The sequence below is a fragment of the Centroberyx gerrardi genome, chromosome 4, assembly GCF_048128805.1.
Source record: "Centroberyx gerrardi isolate f3 chromosome 4, fCenGer3.hap1.cur.20231027, whole genome shotgun sequence".
Lineage (NCBI taxonomy): Eukaryota > Metazoa > Chordata > Actinopteri > Beryciformes > Berycidae > Centroberyx > Centroberyx gerrardi.
The window spans coordinates 14,260,637-14,287,184 of NC_136000.1; the positions used below are offsets into that span (position 1 = coordinate 14,260,637).

Below are 26,548 nucleotides of genomic sequence, written 5' to 3' on the forward strand. Positions count from 1 at the left end.
CATGAGAGTACAAGAGAATCCAGTTTCTTTGTATTTCTACCTGAGTCTCCAGTGTTTCTATTCTTGCCTCAGCTTTCTCCAGTTTACTCAGCAAACTCAGTCTCTCCATGTCTGGTATTGTCTCTTGTGTCTGAGAGGGAAATCACACACACCAATTTCAGCCCACCAAGCAGGATGTCTTTGTGTCAAAAATTCACAGTAATTAAATTAATTAAAAGAGCAAAAAATTATACGTATATCCCCATCTCTGCTTGTGCACAAGCAGCAAAACTTTCATCTTCACTCAAAGACATATGGAACCAACTCAAATTTAAGCCTATGAAGCATCCTCAGCTTTTGAATCTAACGGCATTTTTACACCATATCCACATCATACTGGTTGAGAAAGGGCTTGGTAATGTCTGTGTTGTCAATTTGTTGTTTGAGTTGTAAATAATATAATAAAGTTTATATAGCACTTTTTGAAACAGTTACAAAGTGCTTTATAGTCAAAATAAAAGAACGTCCAAAGACAATAATAACTACTAAAAGAGAAAAGGTAAAATAACAACAATAAGATGGAACAATAAAAGGCAAAAACAGAACAAAAGCAACATAAAAGAGGCAAAAAACAGTATAAAAGCAACAAAAAAAAAAAAAGAGTAAGCAAGGATCCTAAACCGACTTAAAAACAGGAGAATAAAATAGTGACATAAAAGCAGAACAGACAATAAAAAGGCCTTCTTTTGAGACGGGATTTAAAAGATGACACTGAGTTTTCATGTCTGAGTACCTGTGCTAACTGCTGTATGATGATGGGCGCAGGCTGCTGGCGGGTCTTCTCCAGCTCTCCTCGGAGTCGAGCGTTCTCCGCTGCCAGGGCCGACTCCATCTGTTCCTTTCTGCCGTCAGTCTCACCTGCACACAGCATGAAGAGAGCGCTGATGTCCTGGCCTCTGTCAATGTTCGTGAATAAAATGTATTCTCTGACCTCACTAAGTCCTCTCACCTCGCTGCTTTTTCACCGCCAGCTTTTTCTCACCGTTCTGTTTATTCCTCTCTGCCAGTTTATTATCTAGGGCTTTCTCCATCTTCTCAATGACCTGACAAATGGGATAGCATGAGTATATATTATTAACATATTTAAATATTCCCTGTTGTGAAATCAGACAGGCATAGTGATAACAGCACAGTGGACAGTGTTGCTGATCGTTCACCTTCTCCTGCTGCTTCACTGTGGCCTCCAGACCGGCCATCTTTGCGACACGACTCTGGTGGCGCTGCAGATCCTCCTGCTGCTGCTGGTGAGCTCTCTGAAGCTTCAGTAGCTTCTTCTCACTGTCGTTCTTCTGCACGGCACACATGAACAGGAGACAGCATGAAATACCTTCAGTATATTGTCCGCTAAGAGTATAAATACTATATATGCATTGACATGAATTGTGTAAATTGCTTATGTGCAGTGGTGGAAAAAGTACTCAAATCTCCAAAATTCCATAATGGAAAAATACTTAATTAAAGTAAAAGTTCTGCATTCAAAAGTTTACTTAAGTAAAAGTATAGAAGTATTAGCAGTAAAATCTAGTTAAGTATCTAGTAAAAGTAGTCATTCTGAAGAACAGTCCCTTCCAGAGTGTTAAATTATTGATGCATTAAACTGTAAGAAATATTTTAATGTTGTAGTTCAAACTACTCCATATACTGTTGGGGAGTTTAAACTCTAACAATGCAACATATTTTATGAGTTTATCATATGTTTTGCATGTAAAACCTTATACTGCAAAGTAACTAGTAACTACAGCCGTCAGATAAATGTAGTGGAGTAAAAAGTACAATATTTCCCTCTGGAATGTAGTGGAGTAAAAGTATAAAGTCTCACACAATGGAAATACTCAAGTAAATTGTACTTAAGTACAGTACTTGAGTAAATGTACTTAGTTACTTTCCACCTCTGCATATGTGTAGTGTGTGTTGGCTTGTTTCTGACCCTGATCAGCTCATTCTGCAGCTGCTGGATCCGGTCTCTTTGTGAAGCAGCCTTAGTGGTCTCACTGGCCAGCTTGTGCTTCAGATGGGCTTCAACAGAGCAAGAGGACAAAAACTTACACAGCAGAATCAATATGGATAATGATACACTTGTGTCTGTTATATAAGTTTATACAGACACGCAAGGAATGTGTTTTTTTGGCAACATTCAAATATGATTTAGTTGTATTAACTTTGGAAAGAAGTCTATAGAGTCATATACATCTTAGCTGAAAGTGAGGGTTTGTTAGATCTATGAAGTATGAAGCTCTATGAACAGTTTCAATGACTTCACATATTTAGAGTAACTAACTCACGTCACGTCTGAGTCTTGCACATCTGAACAATGAACAAAACAGCCATCAACAAAGCTTATGAAACAGAATGGATTTCCCATTAGGAGGGAATTAAATCTGTTCCCTCTGCTTTGATGCCAACAGAAAGGCTTTTTGGAACATCCTTTTACTGAGGGTCACCAACTGTCCTTCAGGAGATAAGGGATGCACTACCCACATAGCTTATCAGGGTCCGTGGCCTAAATGAGCTGCCTTATCGCAGCATGGCACAGTCTGCTGGGGAATAGACACCCACAAGGATTAGCTCTAGCACACAGTGAACCACCTTCACTTCACTGCTTCCTCTGGCAATGAAATACACTCACATCCACACCAAAACATGGACTGAGGGTTCAACAACTGCTGGATGGGTAGCAAACTTTGTTACATTAATCAATAACTGAATTAGCACATTGCTCCACATTTGAGCTGACTGTTTTTTTATTAATCCATCCATATCCATTACATCTGAGCAAAAATAATGTAAATTATCGCTATTTTTGGAATAAGTGAATTTGATTCAGGCTCATTCTAAGAGAGGGCTGTTAATGAATGGTTAATATATGGTTGAGTAATCATGGATTAGGAGAGGCAGTAATCTGCTGTGGGCTCAAGCTGTACCTATCCGGTCAGCAATCTCAGCCTTGGTCATGACGTCGATGTCGGTGTCATCCAGCAGATCTCGGCCAAGGTCCTGGTGCAGCGACAGATCACTGCGGAGCTGGCTGTTTTCTGCCTCCACAGTCACCACCTGTGTCCTCAGGCCAATGATGTCCTCTGCCATCCTGTGCATGGCTGAACGGTAGTTCTCCACCTCCTGATAGTGAAGACAAGTCTCACATTGGTTGCATATAGTGCTGATCAGTGGGAGATTTGTTCAAGTTAATGAGTTATTGTTTGCTAACAAGGGGGATACAATCATTATTTATCCCTCCTAAAATTGCCCCTGGAGCGACTACTGCACAGAATACTTGACCCTATCTTTATAACCAGGGCCCCCAACACTGGTCATAGTCAAACTGGATCAGTGGAGAAGGGGTATGACTAGAGACGATGATTAGAGTTTTGTAAATGCATGGATGACTGACTGACTCAATGAACCAGACAAAAACAAAAAACATTGCTGCACTCCACTGCAATACCTCAAGGCTGAAGGATTACATCATTAAGGATTGAGTCCTTACAAAAGCTGAAATCTCACTGAAAAGTATTGTTTTGACCTGTAAACAAATCGTCAGAAGCTATGACTGGCAGTTTTTTGTCTGTCAGTCTTTACCTCACATACATCTTTCAATCAAAAATACAAATTTCAGTATTCATAGTATTCTGTTACATCACCACACGGCCATCTTGGTAGGAAACTGGTAAACAGGTGATTATAATAAATGAACAGGTGATTATAATCAAATGACAGCCACAGCCAATGAGCTGTGTATATGGTAAAGCACCATATTGGTAGGAAATGCATGTGACATAATGGGAATACTATGAATAGGACCAATCTCACACAGGTGTCACAACATTTTCCCTGCAGACTGGCAGGACAGACTTGATGCCTAATGGTTATATGTGATCGCCACCACTAGATGTCTCCTCAACCCCATCTGTTAACAGAGTTTTACAGGATATACTCAACAGGATCGCTCAGGAAGACTCTCTGCACCAAACAGGATTAAAAAACATCTTAGCAGCAATACATGTCAGTTTGTCATGAGACTAAATGTCTCAATGAATAACGAACACTGGTTTCTTTTGGTTTCCCTGAAGCACATAACACAAGGGACGGCTATTGGGACGTCACAAAAACCCCAAACAGGCAAGACTTTCATGCCATACTGCTTGATGTTCCTGTAATCGATTATCTAAGGTTGGGGTACAATGTAATCATGACTCCAGCTCCTCAGATCCAAAGGGACAATAACACCCCATCCTGTCAAGGTCTTTTGTCACAGGAGCTTTATCCAGGGATTTGGGATAAACCCTAATGGTGCATGCATGGAGCGTCCTCCTGTGAAAGGCCATTTACAGAACTGTGCAGCAAAAACTCTCACGGCATTTACCTTCTGAGGAGCTAGACAGAAAACAAAAAACAACCTTGAGCTTTCCTAAAATCAGAAACCCAAAAAACTGATTTCTTGTACACTTCCTCTTATTTCTTTCCACAAATACAGTTTTCAAAACACCATTCACATCCTTGTTATTTTGTTGCCCTTTTACTCCCTTAGTAAAGACAGTCCATTCCTAAGAATAAGCAATACCACATTGGCTTTAGCTTCTGTTGGAAAGCAATTAAAGCTGGGCCCATTGTTGTAGAGCTCTCCTATTATGGCATTTCTCTGTTCAAGGCATGTGAGTGTTGTCTAGCAGCATGCAGGTGCATTGTTCTCTGCTCTGTCACATGCTCCTCTCTATCAGTGGGGTCAGAGCGTGTAGAAAGAACTGAATGGAGAACGAGAGCGGGGTCCGGCTGCATGTAGGATGGGTGGGGGGCGTCGACGATTAGGAGATTCCAATCTAGGATGGTGTGGTTGTGGCTCCCGTGGGACACCGGGGGTGAAATTGAGCATCTAATTGAAAGGGCAGGGACAAGGTGACAATCATGACTGTAGATGAGAATGGAGATGGTGGCTCTGCTGGGGGCCCCACAGGCATGATGGGAAGGAGGGCTCCCTATGATGAGTCTGGAAAGCTGCATCATCTGCCTCAAATAAAAGGGGAGTCCCTGTCTCCGCCTAGGAATACTGGGGGTGGCCCTCCCCTCTCCATGCTTTGAAGACATTGAAGTGGCCTTGCTGTCATAGTTACTGTCGCTCTAGGACGACTGCATCACAATCAGATGGCAGCCAACACACAGGAAGGCAGCTGGATTGAAGTGTGCATGTGTGAGTGCATGCAGAGGCACTTTGTGTGAATATTTGTTTTTAAGCTAGTTATCATAATTGCTGTAGTATATAAAAGTGTGCAGTGTCACTATAAAATTGTCCAATTAGGACTCAGATCTCTGCCTTTCTAACAAATGATTTATCATACACATAGAGAAATCTACATGAAATAAGATATAATGTTATCTTCATGGATAAACATAATGTATCACCTCTGGATGTCAGGCCAATCCCAGAACTAAACCATGAATTCAAATTAGTAGTAAAGGAAATTATGCAGAAAAGCTCACGCAAAACAAGAGAAAATGTCAAGGTATGCATAAATAATACCCTCCGGACCTTTCCCGATAACACAAGTATCAACCTCATCAACACGTCACTCCTTGAGTGCAATCGGTCTGAGAGAAATATGAATCTGTTCTACTAGCCGCCATTTTCTCTCCCTGGTGTCACAGTGGTGGAGCTGAGGAGCCGTCTGTCTGTTTTGTGAAGATGAGACCATCTCAGTCAGACCAGACACAATGATGTGTTTCATACTGGGCATTATAATAACACACGCATCTGCACAATGTCCCATCGCACTGGCCTTTCCATAGCACTATTCCTGCATAACTGCCCAGCACAGAAGTTTGCAAAATCTCTAGATTTGATCTGTTGAAAACCTCATTATTTAATCAATTAATCTATCTACTGTATATATTAATCTACCAGTTTGCTATGTAATGGCACAGGAAAAACAATCTATTTTCTGGAAATAGATGAAAGAAAACAGTGAAATCTATGCTTGGGTGGGGCCTACCACGGAGATAAATGCAATGTGAGTGCAAGAAAGTTAAGACAATAAATGGAATGTATATATAAAACTAATATAGTATTTTTCTGTTATGAACATAATATCTGAATTGTCGTGATGCAGTCAATGCTAAGAGAATGCTGAGAAGAATGATCATTATTAAAAACTATTTGACCCAGGACTGATTCTCAGAAAAAATATCAAATGTTGTATGTGTATCTATTGATGTACATCAATAGTAGTGATGTTAAATTATTGCTCAACTTTTAGTGGACCCTCTGCAGCCCCCTGGAAACCCCTTGGGGCCCTTACTCCACTTTGAGAGTTGTGGCCTAATGCATGTATCCCTTATTCTCTCCTAATAAGGAGGCATCTGGAGAAGTAAACAGGACAGTGGCAAGTAGGGATTAATTCACTTTGAAGAGTTCACATATCGATCATGTACACTCACCTTTGTTTGGAGGTCAGCGATCTCCGCCATGTGGGGATCATCCTCAAAGTCAGGGAGAGGGGGTCTGAAGCAGGAAAAACACATTTGACCATCATCAGCATTTGGAAAAAAAAAAGAAAAAGGATAAATTGTAAAAATCTTTGTTTTACTCTTGCTAAAATAATGACTGTTCCCAGAAATATTTAATCAATGGTTGTCATACATAATAAATCTCACACATGTATAATGTGGCCTTACCGTTTGTGTGGATGGTGTACTTGATATGTTTGGTTTATGTTTTTGGTTGTGTTGCTCTGTGCAGCTTCTGCCGTCTCAGCCGCTCCGTCCTGTTCCTGCTGGACTGTGCTGTGCAGCTCGGTCTTGGTTGTGTTGAAGAGGTTCTGGTAATCTGGTAGGATCTGAGCCAGGGCATCGTGGGATGGGAGGCTGTATCCGTCCTTCTGGAGCTGTTGAAGAAATATTGTGCTCAGTTAAGAAATCCATCTCCATACTGAGTCAGAAACTGTCCCAGAAATAACAACAGCTCTCGACAATATCCATAGTGAAAAACCACATACTAGATCACATACAAACATCACTTCTAAAGACACAAGAATAAACACAGTCTAGGAATATTTACAAAGCATATGTTGTCAGTTAACAATCTCCAGTCACAATTTGGGTGGACTAAATCACAACTGTAATATTCAAGCTACCAGTCATGTTTCCCCAGAAAACAAAAGCTTTTTCCGACAAGTGGAGTAGCTGTAACCTCTCAATACTCACTGTGCTTGTGTATGGCCTGTAATACCTCTTCATCTCCTGAATTTAGAGGCTGTTACATCACTATGCATAAAATAACTATGGGCTACAGCGGCCACTCTATAGCAAGAGAGCTCTCTGTCAATAGCTCTAAAGTTCTGCATGTACGAGCCTCTCAATCCCACTGCATGCACAATGTACACCATGGATGATAATGGTTGCCAGGTAGCATAAACTCACAGTGATCACATGAAAGGACATAGAGTCTTTATCTGTACAGCTGCCCACTGCCTCTCCCTCCAACACAAATACTGCTCCTGTGTTTCCACACTGTCACAGAGCCTACCTTAATAGTTGCAGGGTTGCACAGTGACTTTGTCTTTTTCGAGGCCTTCATCAAACAGAAAATCCCAGAGTCCTTATCAGAAGAATGAGCACATGACTGATGGTGGATGTGAAAGTTAGAGCTCCAGCATCAAGTTAGAACAATTATCCTGTAACCACAACACAAGCCCTAGCAACTTTTCAGGCCAATGAGAAGTATTCCTGTTATGTACAGGAACAGGAGAACAGAACATAGTTTCATGTTTCACGTGGCCTTTCAAATTCAACAGAAATGAAAGCAAAACAATAACGTACAAACTATTTGAATCTGGCGGCTCTAAATCCCTCTTTAATGTTTTAGCATTATGAAAGCAATTCAAACCTTATCTTTATGCCTGGAAGCAGCATGTAAAAATCAATGGAATCAAAGGGAGGTCCGTGCTCAGTGAATAGCAGCCCCCAGAAGAATACTGTCTTGGCCTCAATAAGCAGATTGATGGGGACTGGCTAATGATGTCTAAGTGACGTGCTGTGCAGCACCTGTGGTTCCCACTGAGCGTTTATTGCCAGCTTCACTCAGCTCTGCGAGGGTCTGATGTCAAATCATTAATACTATGTACAGGAAATATTGCGATTCAGCAACAGGAGTTGAGTTGCAACTAAATATTTAAAAACACAAAATAGAGGGCTGACATTTCAGCCACAGAGTATACAGATACACAGTATATAATCCATTCAAATCTGTGTAAATCCTACAATAGCTATGGATCGATAACTACTGCTTGGCAATGGATCTGCCTAGCTCATTAGTGCTCAAGACCAATATAGACAATCATTAATGGCACAGGATCTGATTGAGAAACTCAACTAAATGATAGAAGTGGGGGCTGGGAGGTGGAGAGAGAGTGAGACTAGACTCAGCAATGATCTAAAACTGTTCTTTGGTGACACCAGTCACAACAAAATTCTTCCTTTACACTTGACCTTTGCAACAACTGTTTAAAAAAATACTGTTCTGACGAATAGACGCAAAATGAGATGCAAATTGTAAGGAAATGGCCTCATACCTGACAGTAATGCAGTGCATTAAGCAAATTGTGCTTCTCTTTCTCAGGCAATGTTTTGTTGTTGGACACAGATTGACTTGACAGGCAAAAAACCCTCAAACCACCAAATGAAACAAAACAAAAAAAAAACCTACCCAACCAAATCATATTTTTTAATGAAACTCTCTATTCAAGTACGGGCATCTCGAAATTGGATAGTGCCAAATCATAGTTACCTAGACTCACCCAAAATACACTAGTAATTAAAGATTCATAGTATTCAAGGATAACATTCCTATCTTCTGCTAATACACATCCAAACCTTGTGCATGGATATCTCTGCGGCTTTGCATATAAAAATCCAAGTCTGTTTGGTATTTTAGATAAATATTTTCATAACTGACTGCTTTAATTCATGATAAATAATTCACTGGATCCTTGCAGCTATGTGCTCTGGTAGAAGGCATAATCTCCTCTATTCCGACAAGGGAAAACCTGTACAAGTGCAAACACATCCCATGGAGTCTAATATCGCATTATAATGTATGAGATTGTCTGACAAATTCACACAAACACCCATAACAAAATTAATCACATGTTGCTCTTAGCAGTCACTGCTGGTGTTGAGGATGTTTACGACCCTGTACATACAGTATGATCTGTGAGGAGTTGGCGAGGGGAAAGGGGAGAGCAGGGTCCCGGTGACACCGGGTTAGCCGGTGGTTGGGGATCTTTATAAAGCGGCCATCTGAATTCTGCGCACAGCTCTGCAAAATGCAGCAAATGGGCTCTTCAGTGGAGTGACAGCTCTGAGTCCGCTGCCACACAGAGCTTCAATTAGCCTGCCAGAACAAGGCAGCTCCCAGGGGCTTTCTCTACCTCCACACATTCTACCTTTCCCCCTACCTTTTCTATCCCTTTTGTTTCCATCCCTTCGTCTGACCCAGCCTTTCACTCTTTTTCCTCTCTCTCTCTCTCTCTCTCCCCACATTTGACCTCTGCTTCCATTCCCAGCTTCCTCCCCCACTCCCCTATTCTTTAAAATCACCATCCTCCTCTTTCTTTCCCATTCTGCCATCTACCCACTTCAAGCCAGGCGGAAATACTAGTGTGCTAATGGAGACGGAGGTAAAAGGGGTGCTGGGGAGGGAGGGAACTGAAGGTATCTGAAGCAGAAAAAAAAAACCCCGGAGAAAAGAGGACGACATGGTTTACTCAGCTGGTCTCTCATTCACCGCTGGAATTCAGCACAGCAGTGAAGGCTGGCCGGTTCTTCTTTTATGTCTGTGCTGTTGCTGTGAGTGTCTTCATTAAGAAATAAAGACGTGCTTCCAGGGATTAGAAGAGAAAAGCAATACGTACATAGTTCTACTTTTCTGCAACAAGAACACGGTAACACTTTAGATTAGGGAACACATATTAGGTGTTAGCTATGGGTTTTCCCTCAATAGTTTAATAATTTCTCTCAATAATATGTGATACTAGCACCTTATAAGCCCCATACTGAGCAAAGCATACGAAAAGCCCAATTCATGTGCAACAACTTCCTTACTGACTGCTGTAAGACTAATTAGGACGCTGTTGAGGGAAAACCCATAGTTAATGGGCTATACTTAGTGCAGAATAAGGTACTAATAAGTGGTTTGTTATGACTAATAATGAACCAATACACTAATACACTAATATGCATGTTAATAAGTTACTTATTAATAGTCAATATGTGTTCCCTAATCTAATGTTTTACCAAGAATGCATTTCTCCCCTTTTAGTTTTGCAATTATTTTACAGTTCTGAACATCCATAATCTTAGATTCTGTATTCACTTAGTTGTATGAACAGAGATGGTAAGAGATGGAAATGAGAATAGAGATGGAGATGGATGGTTACACCCACAGGATACACAGGAAACATTACTGAGAGCTTGCTCATTAATATTTATGACCAATATAGGCATTGAAAATATTACACAACTACAAGATATGGTAGGATGAAATTGTCATATTTGAATATTTATTAAGACAGAATTCAAATCTTTGCCTGAATGATATTCATATACATGACAGCAACCGCAAAATGTTTGTCATACTAACAGTTGCTTTAAAACCAACTTGATCTGCATAATCCTGTCACACAATTTACACACAGAAGGCCTTCATTTAATCTCGTGTCAAATTATGACTGAGAAAACTGTGTCAAATTGGTAATGATTGATCTGCATTTAGGTTACATCAAATCACCTGCAATAACATCAAATTACACGAAATCGCATTTCAACCAATTGTTTGACTGAAATGTGTCGTGTGGCACCTGAAAAATGTAATTACTGGACTCCCATGAGAAAAATGGCCTATTGGTCCGTACGTAATCATATCTGTGCCCTGTCAGCAAAATGAAAAGGCATCTGCAGTGAGCTGCTATAGGACTGTGGGTATAGGGTTTTTTTAAATATGGCATTAGAGAGGAGGGAGAGAGAGAGAGAAAAAGAGAGAGAGGGAGGGAAAGAGAGAAAGAGAGAGGTGTGTGTCAAGGGTAACATGCAGCCTTGACTCAAGGACGTGTGAGGCTGACAGCCAATGCCACTCCCTATGAGGTCCACAGTAAGAGCAAAGCCAAGGATTATCAGTAAATCAACTTCTGTCAATTACGGGTATGCTGCAGTGAGACCGTCGCTCTATAAACAAACAGGCCATGCACATAAAAGCAGGGTCGGCCCTAAGCATAATAAATTGTGTAGGTGACCGCCAAGAGCACCATCCATTGTCAGGGCGGAAACAACGATGTGGTGGTGAAATAAAAAGGTCCCTAAATTATGACCTCCAGATTTCAAACCACCTACATAAACAAAGCAATAATGGTATTTACCGAGTAGTATTGATTTGTTTTATTTTGTTGAATATTTTCATGACACTTACTGATATTATTTACAATAATACCTCTGAATGTATAGGATAAAAGGCTTCCATTAATTCTAATGATGTGGCAATACCTAATGTCTGGGCTCCATCACCCAAGCCAGTCAAAACTGATCAATCTCAAAGTCTTAAATGTGAAATAAAGTGCAGGGGGACCTTACCTACAGTCTTCTAATCTAAACCCTAACTGTTCCATTTAGGGGTCCAGGGGGATATGATATGGACCCCTAAAGATTAACTAAACATAATATTAGCAAGAGATTTTCCAAGGCATCTTTGAGGTCTGGAGGATTATTTCAAAACTGAAACTTTCATTTTAACTCACTGATTCACAAAGTTTAGATTGTAATAGAATTTTAATTTGTAGGTGGGAAGAGCGTGGCAGTCGAAAATTTGTAAAGGGCAACAAAAATACCATGATGGCCGGCATAAAACCTGTGCCTGTGGGAAGAAACCTAAGTGTCTCAAAACAGATTTCTAAATCCATTCCTATAATGAAGGATCTTGGTATGATATTCCACATACTCAATAGCCGTTCTAATGTTTATATCCTATGTGTACCGAGGGGAGATCCTGATCCTAATCAAGCAGTATTTAGTCCCCACAGCACTAGTGCATGGGAAGTCTGACTGGAGCCCGAGGGACAGTGAAGCAATCTGAACCGAGCCCCAAAGCCTAGCGAACAGCAGGCTGGCATGCAGGCCGCAGTCAGCCACAGCACAGCAGTATCAGTGACTGCCTTTCCCCACCGGCTTGACATGACCTTTCCAAAATGCTATACAACTCAAGCTTAATGACTAACACACCAGTTGACATTTACAGAAGCCAGCTTGCTGTTGAATGGCTCAAAGAAACATGAAAACGCTAATGTTGCTTGTACCCAAAAGGGACCCCCAAGAGTGAAAGACGCGGAGATACGTGTGAAACTCAAATAGTGTAACATTAGCTGGAACAAACTACAAAAACAAAACTTTTCAATAGATTTTGCAAAATCATTCTATAGCTAGTGGAACTTCTAGTTGAAAATCATGAGATGCAGCAATAATGTACCATGTTATGTATTCTGCAGATAGCTAATGTGACGATCGCCCACTGAAGATAAAGAAATCCAGATGAATCGAATATGTATGTGTGCAATTGAAGACATGCCACACCGTGTCTGCGGCTGTGAAAAGGGCGTGAAGATTGATGAGCGGATGGTAGGTGTGCCTACGGAGTAATACATCATTCCTATTTTGGCAGGACTGTCACCAGGATTGGATTTAAATCAGAGGGCAGACAGGGGATGCAATGATGTCAACACCAACCCTCCCACCCCTTCCCCCAAAACACAGGTCTGAGGTCAGACTCTCAGCTGATGTGATTATACTGCTCAGAGTGGGGCAGCATCTCCATCCCAATCCCTATCATGGGATGGATGCCTTGACTATGACTGAAGCTATGAAGAGCACTTTGTGTCTGAAAGCCACTGACCTGCATCTCGATTCTCTCTGGTTTGTAGGTAAGGCAGTGCGAGAGAAACAGGTCAATAGAGCAATTGCCATAAAAGACAGGGTCAATGGACCAAATGATGACCAGATAAATTGTTCCCATTCCAGTGTGTACATTAGTACGGAGAAGATGGCTATTTGGATTGCTGTTGGGTGTGCATTCATCAGTCATAGTTTCTATGCAACCTTGGAAAAGACCATTAATCATGTGTAGAGTGGAATTAATGGCATTAGCCAGGGGTCCATTGGAGGGTTAAAGACTTACATTAGCTTCATATCGACCAAGGGGGGCAAAGGCACGGGAGGCTGATGGGATATTGTGCACTCTGGGTAGAACATTTACATTTCTAAAATCAGATAAGAATACAGAATAAAGTAGTTAACCCATCAACCCTTCTTTATGTAGGACAATACCTCGATCTTAAATGACCATGCGGGGCTATTCACTGGGGCATCTTGATAGACAGTCCTGCATAGATGGATGATGGGCCATTAGCCAGAGCCGAGCAGATACAAGACAGCTAGACAATAGCTGGCACTGTTGGGACAGCTTCATTGTAAAGCAGCACATCTGCATTCGGAGGGGAGCGCGGGGTTACAAATTTAGCTGACGGTGAGGCGGGAATAGCGAGAATAGCTTTAAATCTGTTCTACACGGTCTCCTCCGGCTGCAGAGTGCAGATACAGGCCGCTGCATGGCACTTCAAACGGCGCAGCCCAGCCCAACCTGCACACCAGACAGGAGCCAAGGAGCTCCCTGCCGCCCCACTCCGCCCTTATCTGAGAACCACAGGAGGATGAGGTAAACACAACAGTGGAATTGGCAGTAAATAAGCCCGATAAGAGCCGTCTTAATGAGTCCGCTGTCTTTTAAAAGTAGAATCATGGAGAGTTGTACACAGGGTTTTGTCAATGCCGTTCCCTGTGGAGACTCTGAGGTAAGTCAAACAGGAAAATTCACATTTAACAATGGAAAAAGCTCTTTAGTTTGGTGTCAGATTATGCATTAGTAACACTGATTAAAATGTTTTCAGTGTGGCGTTTTTGGTTCAAACGAACCTCGACTTCACTCCAAGTGGTAATAATAAACACACGCCTGGGGCCCTTCCACATAACAGCCCTCAGAGCCTTGGCTCCTGATAACCCTGAGTGTTCAAGGTCTCTAAAGCTCTCAGCTCTTGTGTTTAGAGTCAGACTGAACCGCCCACATTCATGATCCACCCACACATGCTCCATAGCCTGCCTTCCTGCTTTTGTCTCTCAAGGCCAGCTTGCATCACATTGGCTTTGCCTTCACTGCCATTCAAGACTTCTCTATACCGGACAGCTCCAAGGCCTTTAAATGCCTATTGGCCTTGCTGATTACGTTATTTGTCTTCGACTTCTGGAACAAATGAAATAACGAAAAAAAAAAAAAAGCTTTGTGTCTGCATGCCAACACAGATACAAAGCAGAGATGGAAGATCACAACAACATGGGAGATAAGCATGAGAAGAGAGACGAGCCAGACTGTCAAGGTTGGAGAGATATTCATGAGAAGCATGTCTTATGCATAAGAAGAGCTGTTCTGACATCAAGTAGGGAAGATAACCAGCATCAAGCCAGAGCTTTGCAAACCAAGTGTTCATTCTATCACTTCTTTGTTTCCTTACAATATTTGTGCGCTTTGTATAAGCAACATCAATGAAAACCTGCTTTTTAATTTTCTAAAGAGAAATAATTTACCAGCTGAGGTATTTGTGAGCGTCAATGAAATCACTATATTGTGTAACTAAAAAATAAAAGAGGGGATCATATTCCACACCACACCTCACACTGGCAATACCCAAACAATCACAGCCACTAAAGCCACTAGATGTCACTGTGGCCCCGTTCCAGCCCATGTCAGCCGAGTGACCGACACTAACCCCTGTGTGCGAGAAGTGCTGAGAGACAGCTTCTGTAATGGGATGCTCACACTGCTGTGTCTAAACTGCACAGCTGCAATCTGTGGAAAGTGTCTGTATAGCTATTACTATTCAGGACCTGTTTCACTCTTCCCCTCCCTCTGTCTGCAATACTCTCAAACCACAACAGTGCCCGGCGGCAGGGGGCTCGGAAATTACTGTACATTGCAGCTCTGCTGGAGTAGGACTGCATACATTATGCTACATCTGAACCCTGGGTCCCGCCTGCAGGGAGTACCGTAGCCTGCCAATAAAAAATACATAAAAGATTTCACACATGCTTACCTTACCGTTAATATTGAAATAATTGCACTGCTGATTATGCTTCGTGGAACTTGCACAGCTTAACGTACTCAGTGGTTTTGGACGGGTTGGACAATAGACACCAGTTTCACAATCTAGCTTTTATAACAAGTTTGATATTGAAATTGAATTCTGACTGATTATTGTGTGCAAGGTTAGCCAGAGTATATTATCTTAAATGAAGCATATTATAAGAGTATTATAAGAGTGTACAGTACACAGGGTTGAGTAATCAGTTAGAGCAATGCTTCATGTCCTATTCCTCTCTTTTTCTCCAACCTTTGCATTTAGAACTCGTTCAGTCATATACAAAAGGCAAAGTGGAAATAACGCACAGCAGATCTACCTGACTGCGGCTGCCAGGCTTCTGTTTGTTCTGACTGATGGAAAAAAAAGTAATCAGATTCTTTTCAGGGCAGCCATTGCACAAAATCAATACTATATAAGGAGGCCTGATGAATTTGAAATTTGTACTCAGAGTAGGTATTGATCAGTCTCAATCAAAAGACTTTTGAAAGCCCATGTAGATTTACAATCAATATGCCTTTAACTCTAACAGCAATAAAGCACTGTAAAACACGAGAATGCATTCTCTTGCATTCTGGTGTTTTTGATAATGATAACATCAACTGTATAATACATTTATTTTACAATAACTTATGTTATCTTTAAAGTGTTCTATGTGACGAACAGAGCTGGTGTATCTTTCAATCTTTCATGTTCATCAGATGAAATGTACACAGCTTAAGAAAATGGATAGCATTAATACTGTAGCAGTGTGACTCACAGAGAGCAGGAGCGGGGCGTGGCGCTCTTGGCTGGGAGGGACGATGGGAGTGAAGGATCCCTCCTCCTGGTCCGTCTGAAGGGGGAGAGGTGGTTCAGCCATGGGGGTCCACTCTGTCTCCTCCAGGCTCTCTGAGTCCAGAGACAGCAGCTGGGTGGTGTTCACTGCAGTCAACACAGATTCTGGACGCTATAACAACACCACACAATGCATTACTACTGGCATTGATGCTATCAGAGCCATCAATAATGATGCAACTTCTGGAGATCGCACTACAAACATGAGTAAGAAATTGTGGTCTCAGATTAGTTTACAGCAAAGAGGAAAAGAGGCGGTCATGTAATCTTGATAACCATGAAATGAAAGGCTCGTAGCGCCCCAGTTACCTTGAGTTAATTTACGCATTTGGCATGAGTTACAGTCTGGGAGGCAGAGCCTGCATCATCTGAGGTTAAAACCATTCAGCCCACCCTTCCTCATCAAAATGGGAGCTGTGCGCTGGAAGGCATTCTCCAGACTCCTATCTAATATCATTAGGAGCGGATATACATCGCCTGGACTAATCCAGCTGTTCCCCACAATTACATTTTAGCCTCTTAGACATATCTGACCTCAGTTCATTGCAGCAGTGCTTTCCGGGCATGACTTAATGATTGAGTTACAAGTGGACCTAACTGCAATTTCACCCTGCCTGAAAAGGGGTGTAGTAAAAATACTTTGTCTTATTAATATCCAATTAAATTTTACAACATTGATTTATGTAAAAGAAAATCCTTAATTTTGCACAGGTTTGTCACAGGTTTAGCATGATAACAGCCTGAGTTTAACAGCGTAATTTTTAGGGAATTATGCTACACTTTCTTAGAAACACCTTGTGTATTACCCATCAATTCAAGGAACAGTTTTGAATGTTTGTATTAGCAACAGTTTAATTGTGTGCTGTCTTGGAAGTAAGCCAATACTTACATACTTACTATAAATTAGCTTTTCCTACACAGTAATTGTTCATGGCTCTATCCACTAGAGAAGCAGTACTGCAACTGTAGAAGGAAAGTATTTCCCTACTTAGTTACAGCTGTAATTACTTGCTAACCTAGTATTCTTACCATATTCACTTAAATAACTAGTACTTAAAATGACTGTAATAAAAATCACAAGTTGTTTTTCTAAATTGTCTACCACAAATTCAAACCCACATAGAAATACCATTATCCTATCCTGAATTTGATGTCCTTTAAAATGAGGGAACCAGATCAAAGTTTAAGAGTTCAACTAGAGCAGAAGAGACATGTTCATGTGAATAAACCCACTCTACATGACGGTCATAAAAATCGGCTCAGCCAGGAGGATGAGGCTGTGTCTCAGAGACGGGCTGACTCCGCTCTGCATCTTGTAATGTGGATGTTGGCTCACAGATGGATCCTTCATTAACCTGGCATCTGGAGGCAATCTAATAAGCAGAGTTTTCTACAGTGCAGAAGTCTGATCTATCTCTCTGAAATAAGGGTTCTGGACTGCCACGAGCGGCAAGGACATGCTCTCTGTGTCTGGGCGTGCTTGAGGAAGAAGGGAGACAGTCACCGACGTAATGAGACGGGCGGCATAGGAGGCACTAAGCTATGCATGGTCACACAGTCCTGTCTTTGTCTTCTTAGGATTTGTTTGTTCTGCTTGTCTGGGCAACCTGCCCGCTGACACATAAACAATGCTGCGGGGATGTTACTTTGTGTTCTATCAAATACAGATTAAATGGATTATTGAACCTTTTGCTCTCTCAGGTTGGGCCAGCTCGTTCTTTCCAAAGCAAAGACTAGCAATCTACATTGTTGCAGAGTCTGACAAACCAGTCTGCACCCTCAGCACAGGACTCTAGTGACAACAGCTGCAGAGATAGGGGCTCTCAGAGTGCTGCAGCGATAGTGCGCCACTCCATCCAACAGCAGGCAACTGGTTGCAGCGAAGCCCCCTGGCGCTGTCCGTGGTGCTGAGGAGAACAAAAGCATCAAAGCCCGAGCTCTCCTCCTAGCTTCGCTCCTCTCGTACGGGGAGGGGCCGAGCTGTGAAGGGGGAGGCACCATGTGTACTTGATTCAATTAGCCAGTCTGTGAGGCCTCCCATGGGAATGAGCTGCAGAGAAGGGGGCTGCAGGCCTGTCTAACAAAGACGTTGAACGCACCCCGTGCCCCTACTGAATCCACCTCATTAGTCAGCCAAGCGAGTGTTCATCCCAAACACTGCACACGCCACACCACAGTCTAAAGAGGAACAGCTCCTCTTCTGACTCTCTAACAGATCACAGACTGAAGCTAGGTTAACATAAAAAAAATCACCGTTGTTTGGATTTTCATTGCATTGGCAAGTATGTTCAATGCAGGACGACACCCCTTATTATGTGCTTGTGCGTATTCTATGTGTATTTGTGTATGTGTGTATATGTTTAGTGGCTATAACTAGTTTTCTGTAAAACTTCACTATGCTTCTATCAGTACAAAGTATTTGAGCTAGTGCAGTACAAATAGAAATTCTCTTGACACAGGAATTCAGTCTGGTAAAAAAACGGGAGCTGAAATATCTGTGTTAGTCTTCCTAGCCGTGTCTGAGCATCAATATAAGCCCATATCTCTTGGCAAACATCTGTCATATCCACTATCTGACTCACACCACCGAAAAGGCCTGTATTTCTCAAAGTTTCCTCTGCATCACAGAGAATAAACAGAGCATTTACTTCCTTTTAATGTCAGACAGATAAATATGGTCTGGCGACATTAGTATTCATGTCCCGCTCTTCAGTTCCTTTGAAACACAGCAGATGTCTGTGTTTCTGCATTTGTGGGTTGTCAGAATTGCTTGGAAGCGATGGTGGAATTTTAAAGCAGGAAAAAATGGAAACACCTGTTTGGCCTGCTTTACACAGTGCCACGCCATATCTGTCAACATCGATCTGTTCGAAATATTACAAAGATCATTATGAGATATGAAACATGGCATTAATGAATAGCTGATCTAAATAGAATAGAAAAAAACAGATTAATGAGTATCATCATGTAGGTCGTGTCTAATATCCAGACGAGTTAGTGGTACTATCATAGAGACAGTGCAGTCTTCCAATGCTTTTATTGATGTAGTTAATGCTGGCCAGATATGAGGCTGAAAGTGTTTGGATGGGACTGTCGTGTGTGGTGTGATGTATGGTGTCTGGTCCCTTGGGAGACTTCTGGTTTCATGACTGAATTAACCATAGCACAATAAATCAATCTCAAGTTATTTCCTTTTAATTAAATGCTGCTGATTTGTACGAATACCTATATATCAGTGTGCTGGTGTCATTACGGATGAACACAAAAACAGACTGAGGCACTCGTTCTGCATAGGCACAGCCACCCCGACTGCTGATGTGTCCCCACATGCAGGGACAGGCACATCCAAAGACAGGCCCACCAACCTGCAGCCTGACAGTCACACCTGCTGTGCTGTGGGACCCCTTGGCTCCTTTAGCAATCATTGCCATCATAGGAACCAGAGATAATTACACAGCTTCCACCCACCAGGCTGGCCTGCTTCACTAAAACCGTATTGCTCCACTGCAGCAATAACACTTGTCTAAATGAATGCACAGCACTTTACTGCACGACTGACAGCGCCCATTTATTCTGCCGTCCAACTGGAAAGAAAAAACAAATTAATTTGGCACTTAAGGCCCCCCCGTGAATAATGTATCACCGCTCCCTCAAACCTCAACCCCCACCCCCAAATCGGCACCATTATTCAGCCCTCTTTTTACGATTCCCAGTTCTAGGTAACACAACTGTCCTCCATCAAAGCCCTTTGCATTAATACACAGAGATAAATCACTGGTGTTTGATCTCAATCTGTTCTCATCAGAAATGCCATTTATCTTGTGTAATTATTACATTCTTCTAAAAGCACACATTACATCTATCCACTGTGTCCCTCATAGAATAGCGGGAAAAAAATCATCTACCAAATTGTTTTTTTTATCTTTTTTAAATAGCAAATTGTAATGATGCTCTGGACACAGACTAAATGACATGCATACTTTTAAAATACTTTTTTAAATCCAGCCAAATACAATAGAGCTTTTTCTTTCCTTTGAAAGTCAAGTTCACGCAGATGCATTTGTTTGTTACCCCCAGTCTCTTTGTTCATTTCACACCCTCCAGTTCGTGGTCTGAGCCTCAGAATAACAGCTCTCTAACAATTATCACTCGTGCACCCAGAACTCAGTCACACCTCTCCTCCCTTAGGGGAGGACAGACGTTGGGCTTTACACTCTCTTGTGCCCCATTATCTCTATGCAAATGAGACTAAAATCGGGGGGAAATCAGGGGGCATCCTTTCCTGTTAGTGCTAATTAGTGAGGGATGCTACATTGTATACATTATGTATGAATGAACGTTCCCTGTATACAGCTATACATCGTGACCTTGAGCACGAGGCCAAGTTTGGATTGTCGACAGCTCTCCATTTTCTCTAGCCTAATAACAGAGTATAAAGGAACTGCCAAACAGTGGAACACAGCCTCAGTCATTTGTCAATATAATGTTGACTTCAGAGTCTGCGGAATACTTCTTTGAAAATCATCGCCCGGGAAGGTAATACTTCTAAGCATGAAGTGCATGACACACAAGAGAGCCATCCTGGATGTATAGAGATCTATTAATATCATATGGCTACAGCTTGCCAATGAATCAGGCCTCATAAAGGAACCAAACAGCAGGAGAGAGGGAGACCAGGCACATGGATGGAGAGAGATCAGATCCAGTCTGCTCTTGAGAGCTAGTAAATGGCACTCTCTTGCTCAGATCCCATAAAGGAAGACGCATTAAGATAATAATGTTGTATAACAATTATTAAAGCACAATAAACTTGGTTTAGTACCCTCTCCAGGCAAGTGGCACACCGGCTGCACATATTTTTTAGTATCTGAGTTGAGCGGTGAGGCCTGTGGCCCCCCGGCTCAATATCTTATGTGAACTGACGTTGAGGAAAAAAGGGATTTTTGGACACAGCAGACCTTTCTGTACTCGCATAAGAGACCTTACAGAGCTTAACAGAGACCTTAACAAGAAAGAATGATAGGCATGAAGCTAATTCATGATGTAGGAATGTAGTGGAGATTAAAATCCATTTTAACTCAGTTTACCCACCTTTAAGATGATATAAAATGTATGATATAAATTAACAGTATGCAGTATAGTAAGATTTATCAGAGTGACGTAAATTGCATGAAAATATTAAGATACAAAATAATAAAACAAATACTAACAGTATTGATTTAAAAGTGGAGGCTTTTGCCTTAGTGATTACAGACTGGAGTTCTGGTGTTTACTGGCCACTACATCACACACGTGGATATTTCTGACAGGACAAAAAAATCACTAGCGAGGTAAAGTGATATCACAGTGTTTTGAGTGGTTGTGACAGTACTCTCACCTCTGAACAAAGGAGACGTAGTGCTATGCTGACAGCTGGAGAAGTGTCTGTGGTGGTCTGAAGGGTGCTGCCCTGTGACAGCCACAGACACATTAATATGATCACCAAAGGATATTGCACAATCCACATCAACACGTTCCATTTTATCTGACTGAATAACAGTAAAGGAAAAAAAACAAAAACAAAACAAACACCTGACAATAAATCTCAAGCTGTGTTAAATAGCACAATGTGTACCACCTAGATAAAGAAGCTGTAAAAAGTTAATATTACCAAGTAAGGCATCAAAGCAATTAATCTCCTTCATCTCCTCACTCACCCTTAGGGGGAGCTTCTCCACCTTCATCCCCATCTGCCCCGTCTCTGACATCAGCTTCCTGTAGAGCTCCTGGTGCAGGGGCAAAGCGGAGAAACCCAGGGGGCTGCGGATGTGCCAGTTAACTGCATTCATCACTAACACACAGACAACACAGTAGCAACACTTTACACTGCTGGAAGGACTCAGGGCACATTAAAAAGTGTGTAAACATTCTTGATTTAGTAATAGTTTAGTTTCACATTCTCTCTCTGTACATTTTGACTTTGTTCCCCCTCCTTACCGGTGGTTGCAGAGTAGTACTCCAGCACCAGAGCAGCAGCTCCAGTAAACATGGTGGCACAGTCTCGCTCCAGAAACAGAAAGCTGTGGTTCCACACAGGCTGCTCCTCAGGGGAGCCAACCTGGGAGACCTGCAGGGAACGCAGGGGAGGAGCACAACAACACACAACAAAGACTCATTTTAGCTTCAGGAAAATATCGAGATTCATCAAAAATTAAAGCAGAATGTATCTTTAGACTACTGTGAATCAGTATTTAGCACGGCTTAATGAGAGAATCTCTGGGCTGGAATGAGAGGACATGATGATCAACAGTTGGCACAGTGAGGCTGATCCCAGCAGGCAGTGCTGTTGTGGCATAGCTGGGGTGAGAGCGTGCCCAGCACCTGGCTGGTGTCCTGAGGGGAGCTGGCAGATGGTATTGACGCTGGGGTGTGCTTCCTCATACATTGAGCACGACTAAGCCTTACTCCCTGGAAGCCAGGGCTTAAGCAAAGAAGGATGGCACCTGCAGGTGAGGAGAACAGAGGCAGTGCCAGGGAGAGGGGGGTCGGACAGAGAGCTGTAAGCTGCCCAATGGACTGGGCTGAGGAGGGTGAGGAGGGTCAGAATATGCCCCAGGCAGACAGATGTTTCAGCTCATTAGGGTTTATAGAGCTGGTCTGCATTCTTTACCATGCAACTGAATTATTTATGTCTGCAATGTCTGTTTCTTTTTGTAACCTGTCTCTAACCCCCTTACAGTATTTTCTGACTCCATACTACTATGTATAGGTGCGGCTCACGCTGAACATACACTACAGACTGCTTCAGTGCATCTAAATGTTCTGCCAGGCTGAACATTGTTTAGAACGGAGCAAAGATTACCAGGAGTGTCATTTACACCCCCCGCCCCCCCAGATGAGTGCTTATCCGTGGGGACCGCTGGGCTCAAAATGTCATTGGCTGAGGCTTCTCTGAGCGCACACAAAGGTCACTGGTGACATCGGCTCCAGAGCTCCTTATTGATTCCCAATCCACTACCATTATGCGTGGCGATTACAGACCTAACTGAAATTCTAATGATGGAAATACATCCCGTCTAAGGATTTATCTTGAATTGTAAAGCAGTGCCAATACACACATACTTTGATGTAAGGTCAGGGATTCCTCTGTGAGTTGGCACACACATCAGCATCTTCCCTTTGGTGCTCAGACATGCACCGTAATTTGTAAAGCAAATATTCATTCCATCACACACATTTACAATTAATTCAATTCAATTCAATTCAATTCAATTCAATTCAATACAACGTTATTTATCCCACATGGAGCAATTCAAAGAACGCAATTTAAGGTACATCACATAAAACGAGACAGGACAGGTTACCAGTTGACCATTTGCATATCTGTGCTATTGAAGTACAGAGTGCAGGCAGAGGTCAGCTGCAGTCAAATGCATATAGCTGAAATTATAATAGTTAACAATTCCTATTTAAAATTTGTATCGTTTCTGGTACAATGGTATTTTTTCTTTGATTTGTCTCACACTGCGGTACCAGAAAGCACCCACCTGATGGAAGAAGGTTAAGCATACAATGGCTCGGACAGAAAACTAAAGAAGCTAAGCGCAAAGTATTAACTTCAAATAATTAACTTTCCACAAAGTAATTAAATCCATTTTGGCCTCAATAATAATGCATTATTCTCTGTAATGTATCTATTTAAACCTTGTAGAGCCTTGCCGTCTTCCGTATACCACTGCACATTGTTAATTACTAATTAATAGGTGTTAATCACTCATGCTGATATGTTGCCTCCCCTTTTAATTTTGATCCAATCCTTATCTTTTATAATAGCTGTGAATGTTTGACTGACATCAACAAAAAATTATTCACCAAAAAACACAATTCTAGTTATTTACCATTTGTCTATGAATGGCTATACAGTAGAACAGCTATCACTGACAGATCTGCTCTTACACTTATAATTACAGACATGTCACACAGGCTTGTCACTTGAAGCTGGAGACATTTTAGCTGCAGAGCTGCATGGGAATGGCTGTAGGGAGAGAGTTAGTGTGTAAAGTGGCCTGCTGCCTGCCTGAGCACAGATGGTGGGAGAGCAGGATGTACCGACCTGTACTTTTGCCCACATGCGCGTGCACACACACACACACACACACAGAATAATCACACACGCATGCATGCATATGTAAATACTGCACTCATACATGCACACCCACACACGCATCAGCCAAGCCAAGAGCACATTATATACGGGACAGAAAGTGATCTGTTTGCCACAGCTAAATAGACATTTGAGAAAGTGTCATACATAACTGCATAGTTCAGCGGTCAAAGCCAAACATTACTCTTAAATCTGTAATCAAAACAGTTTCTCTCCTTTTTGAATGGTAATGCGAGACATCCGGACATGTTGATCAAAGGCTGACTGCGGTCCATAGAGACATTCAAGGCCAAGCAGGATAATTAGTGCACTGGAACGATCAATACACCTCATGTGGGGGTTGGATGCAGAGGAAAAAAGCAATCTAAGGAATAGTTGGAACTGCATGGGAAGGCAAAATTCAAACAGGCGGAGTACATGAGAAAAGCGAGTGAGATTTACATCAGTGGGAGGGATTCCGCTCAGTGTATGTAATGATTACATGCTGGGTACAGGATGTCTAGCTTTTTTGGATCCATATTAATACCGCTAATATTCATTATTAATATTCCGAGCAGAGAGGTACACAGCACATTGATTGGTATCAAAAGATATTGAGACATACTCAGTGAGCAGTAGATATACAGACAGGCCAGAAAGACACAAGATAAATGGAGAGGCATAAAGACAGGAAGACGGATGGATAGGTAGATGAATGAAGGCGAGGGTTCAGCAGATCGATCAGCAGAGGCAGAGTGGAGGTCCCTCGGGGGGGTGGGGCCTTTTTAGCACCGCATGAGGAGAGAGGGATGACACGTTTCCCCTTTTGAGGTGCTGCGCCTAGGAGGGAGGGCTGTGCCACTGTGGCCAGGATGGAAAGATGCATGAGAGGAGAGTGTGTGGTCACGGCGCGCTGTGGCGTGACAGACGGTGATAGGGAGCGACAACAGAGCTTAGAGAGAGAGGAGAGGAATACATGCCGGTTTGCCAGACTCAGGCTCCCCGCCACGACTCTGGGACGAAGCCATGCCCTGCCCACCCTCACTCAGTTACAGACTACAGCCATCAACACAAACACAGGGCTTTTGGTTTCGATCTGGAGTTTTGGACACATTATCCTGCCGTCTTTCTGGAAGTATTTCAGGGGGACACCCAAATCAAAATGGGCCAAAAGGAGAGTGACAAGCGTACCTGAGGTCGGCCCTGTGCAGTGAGGTGTGGAGGGTGGAAGGCGGACTCAGAAGGGTGTGGAAAGTATATTGTGGTCACAGCTATTCCCGCTGCTCGGGGGATGGAAAGCAGCATGGCATCCCTTTAAAAAACAAATGACATGCATGAAAAACAAAGCAATAACAAACAGAAAAAAAGCACAGTCAATGTTTCACAAAAAAAAAAAAAGATTGAATTAATTATTTTATTATGAATTGAGAAATTCTACTGTGGAGAAAAAAATATTTTCAACAGAAAATATCATCCTGAGAAAATGTTCGGTTGTCACTATTCTGAATATGCCATTTATATTAAATTGATTGATGGAAACATAACTACCACGGAAATAGGGATGGGCTCGCCCGATTTCTAGAATAATGAGAATTTGTAATGGTTATTCCCGCTCACAAAAGGCACAAATGAAAACATGATGTGGGTGTCGACCACCATGCTTCCTGGAGATTAAGGTTCTGACACCGAGCTAGGAAATCCATTTGAGCGAACAAAATAAATAAAACATTGAGTTGCGCCAATTGCACCTTGGCAACAGCTTCACTATTATTAGAAGCCTGGTAAGCACAGGAGAAGGAGCTGTGGAGATGAGACAGGCGGACCCCACCTGTATCCAGACAGGCCAGACTCATACACATAACCCAGTCTGCGCAACATATTCTCACCCCAGAGGCTTTCCTCAGGACTCTACACTTGATCCAAGACTCCACTGACAGGACTACTGGTCACAACACAATACGTCCATCATAATATATACACCAGAAAAAAACACAATATACCAAACAGAAAAAAAAAAAAAACATGATCATGAGCAAAGACATGAGAAATGTGGGATAAAACAGAACTGCAATTATTAACCTATAACAAGACAAACATCTAGTATCTGTACTTAAAACAATTAAATTAAGCATGATTATTGCTCAAGAGACCTCCTTTACTTTATGAGACAGCGAGGTTAAGAGATGATAGCAAATTAATCCAAAACCATTTAAGTGTAGCCCTTGGTGACAAAATGTCAGAGCCTAATCAATAATGGCAGCTCGTTTCACCACACAAACAGTCGCGCCACACCCACATTTCCTTCACATGTTCAAGCTTTTAGCACTCTGTTTTT

At 42.1% G+C, this 26,548-nt stretch overlaps 1 protein-coding gene across 1 annotated transcript in view; it reads right to left on the minus strand.

Moving 5' to 3' along the window:
* ccdc33 (coiled-coil domain containing 33) overlaps positions 1-26,548 on the minus strand; it is a 47,579-nt gene that overhangs the window by 511 nt on the left and 20,520 nt on the right. The window contains exons 9-22 of the mRNA XM_071896460.2: positions 25,405-25,525; positions 22,068-22,197; positions 21,788-21,921; positions 21,469-21,540; positions 16,015-16,203; positions 13,633-13,758; positions 6,703-6,911; positions 6,466-6,529; positions 2,961-3,156; positions 1,967-2,055; positions 1,197-1,328; positions 989-1,082; positions 773-897; positions 41-121 (exon numbers count right to left, since the gene is read on the minus strand). Coding sequence (XP_071752561.2) covers positions 41-121; positions 773-897; positions 989-1,082; positions 1,197-1,328; positions 1,967-2,055; positions 2,961-3,156; positions 6,466-6,529; positions 6,703-6,911; positions 13,633-13,758; positions 16,015-16,203; positions 21,469-21,540; positions 21,788-21,921; positions 22,068-22,197; positions 25,405-25,525 — 1,762 coding nt within the window. The remainder of the gene's footprint in view (positions 1-40; positions 122-772; positions 898-988; positions 1,083-1,196; positions 1,329-1,966; positions 2,056-2,960; positions 3,157-6,465; positions 6,530-6,702; positions 6,912-13,632; positions 13,759-16,014; positions 16,204-21,468; positions 21,541-21,787; positions 21,922-22,067; positions 22,198-25,404; positions 25,526-26,548) is intronic.